The sequence below is a fragment of the Oratosquilla oratoria genome, chromosome 30 (genome assembly GCF_046742065.1).
Source record: "Oratosquilla oratoria isolate Oo_2021 chromosome 30, ASM4674206v1, whole genome shotgun sequence".
Lineage (NCBI taxonomy): Eukaryota > Metazoa > Arthropoda > Malacostraca > Stomatopoda > Squillidae > Oratosquilla > Oratosquilla oratoria.
The window spans coordinates 8,862,142-8,864,641 of NC_134806.1; the positions used below are offsets into that span (position 1 = coordinate 8,862,142).

Below are 2,500 nucleotides of genomic sequence, written 5' to 3' on the forward strand. Positions count from 1 at the left end.
CCTCTTTCCTCTCTCTCTCTCTCTAATCTCTCTACTCTCTCTCTCTCTCTCTCTCTCTCTCTCTCTCTCTCTCTCTCTCTCTCTCTCTCTCTCTCTCTCTCTCTCTCTCTCTCTCTCTCTCTCTCTCTCTCCTTTCCCTCTCCCTCTCCCTCTCCCTCTCCCTCTCTCTCTCTCTCTCTCTCTCTCTCTCTCTCTCTCTCTCTCTCTCTCTCTCTCTCTCTCTCTCTCTCTCTCTCTCCTTCTCTCTTTTTTCTTGACCACATCTTCCCTCGTTGTCACCACATTACCTAGCAACACCAATACTGACAACACCACCCACATTTCACCGCCACATCAATACCACCACCTTTATCATTATGAATGAGAACAAAAGTAGTAGTAACATCACTCCATTATCACCTCCATCATCAGTAGCGATAGTAACAGAATCAGAGCCACTACTAGCAAAAGCAGGTATATAATCATAGACGTACAGCAACGTCATTAACATCTCCTTTAACATGTGCAGTTATGATATACTTTTACCACTGTACGAGAATCCACCTTCAGTTATAGTACGATTGCCATTATACCTCCACCACAACCACACCCTCTCCAAGCATCAAAAGCACAATCAATGCCCTTGCTACTGCCCATATATCCACTATTATTATTTTCACTGCTCCTATTTCCACTACTGCTATTTACACTTTTACTTCTGCTACTTTCTACTACTACTACTACTACTACTACTACTACTACTACTACTACTACTACTACTACTACTACTACTACTACTACTACTACTACTACTATTACTACTACTACTACTGCTACTGCTGCTGCTTCTGCTTTCACTGCTATTACTTCTACTGTTACAACTTCTATTACTGTTACTTTTACTACAACTGCTCTTTCAACTATTAATTTTGGTAGTAGCATTTCTACTACTTCTACGGTTACATTTACTATTACTGCTTCTACTATTTTTACTACTATTACTTCTACTATTTCTACGGTTTCTACTACTATTTCCTATCACTACTACTTTTTCTACTACTACTACTACTACTACTACTACTACTACTACTACTACTACTACTACTACTACTACTACTACTACTACTACTACTACTACTACTACTACTACTACTACTACTACTACTACTACTACTACTACTACTACTACTACCATCAGCACTACTGTTACCGCCATCACACCGCTGTTCAATGACTTGAGGGTTGATTCCTGGTGGTCAGATCACGTAACTAAAGCTGCCCCGACTTCTTTCAGCGCCAGGAATGGCTCTGCCACATGTGCCTGAAACGGAGGAAGCAGACTCCTCTCAACCAACAGCAGCAGCAGCAGCAGCAGCAGCAGCAGCAGCAGCAGCAACAGCAGCAACAGAACGCAATGAGCGTGAGTACAGGTCTGGGGGAATGAGCTAAGCTTGCGGTGCCGTGTGCATGCCTTGGCTCTCTGGGGAGTCTGCCCTCTTAGAGTGGGAGAGTGCAGGCCCTCTTAGAGTGAGAGTGTGCAGGCCAGACCGGGGTCGGGTCCGCCTGCGCCGCCCACAAGCTGGCCTGCCGCTCGGGCGCCTCTCCACCTCGCCCACCACCACCACCAACTCTAGCTGGGGACGCCGTCATAGGCTGTGGGTGAGGAGAAGGGGGAAGGGAGGGAAACAGGTGGGGAGTGGGAGAAAAGAAAGACGCCTCTGGGAGGGAGAGAGGGAAGGAAGGAGGATTAGGGAGGGTTAGGGTAGGAGGGGTAGTCGAGTGGTGTCTACCTTCTTATTTCTATCGGAGCCAGATATCTTTTTTACATGATTTATGATTTTTTTATTGTCCATGGCCACTGTTGATTATAAAAAAAGATGAATTGTGAATGCTTGCCCGTATTTATAAATATAAATTTTATATACATATATATACATATACATATATATATATATATATATATATATATATATATGTATATATATATATATATATATATATATGTATATATATATACAGTACATATATATACCTTTTCGTCGTCCTTGTAGCGCGTTGGTCATAGTTCCAACCTGAATAGTTGTGAGTGACATTGTCAACAAGGCTCCTTTTTAAATCACCTTTTGAAGCACTCTCACCTCTAAGGTTATTCAAACAACTTCACAGACAAAGTCACTTAGTGCACCGTGTACGAGATGAGTCTTGCCTCATACGCATGCAAACATTGTCCCCAAGAAGCGGTTTGACAACAGGAGTGGTAGAAAACCAGATCTTCTGACCCTGTTTTTTATCGTAGCCAACCCTAGTAATTGACGCTTGTTATCATAGGTAACCCTAAGTGTAATCGTCGAGGCAGATTTCCTATGTTGTTTCAATGCGACAATCACCCTTTAGAATAGTCAGATGTAAAAATATAGGTAGTTTTTACCCCCTTTTTGGGATTCTCTAAAATTCGCAAATTTCCGACATCTGGAAGGAAAACCTCCTAAATCTGGAAAAATCCGGATTCCAGAAACTTGTT

At 42.6% G+C, this 2,500-nt stretch overlaps 1 protein-coding gene across 19 annotated transcripts in view; it reads left to right on the forward strand.

Annotated features, from left to right (window-relative positions):
- The window catches only part of LOC143041008 (uncharacterized), an 855,385-nt gene that overhangs the window by 404,404 nt on the left and 448,481 nt on the right, over positions 1 to 2,500 (forward strand). For all 19 annotated transcript variants that reach the window (XR_012967777.1, XR_012967769.1, XR_012967772.1 and 16 more), the window contains one exon: positions 1,274 to 1,399. Coding sequence is in view for 5 of the 19 variants with exons in the window: in XM_076212549.1 (XP_076068664.1) it covers positions 1,274 to 1,399 (126 nt within the window). In the remaining 14 variants the exon portion in view is untranslated. The remainder of the gene's footprint in view (positions 1 to 1,273; positions 1,400 to 2,500) is intronic.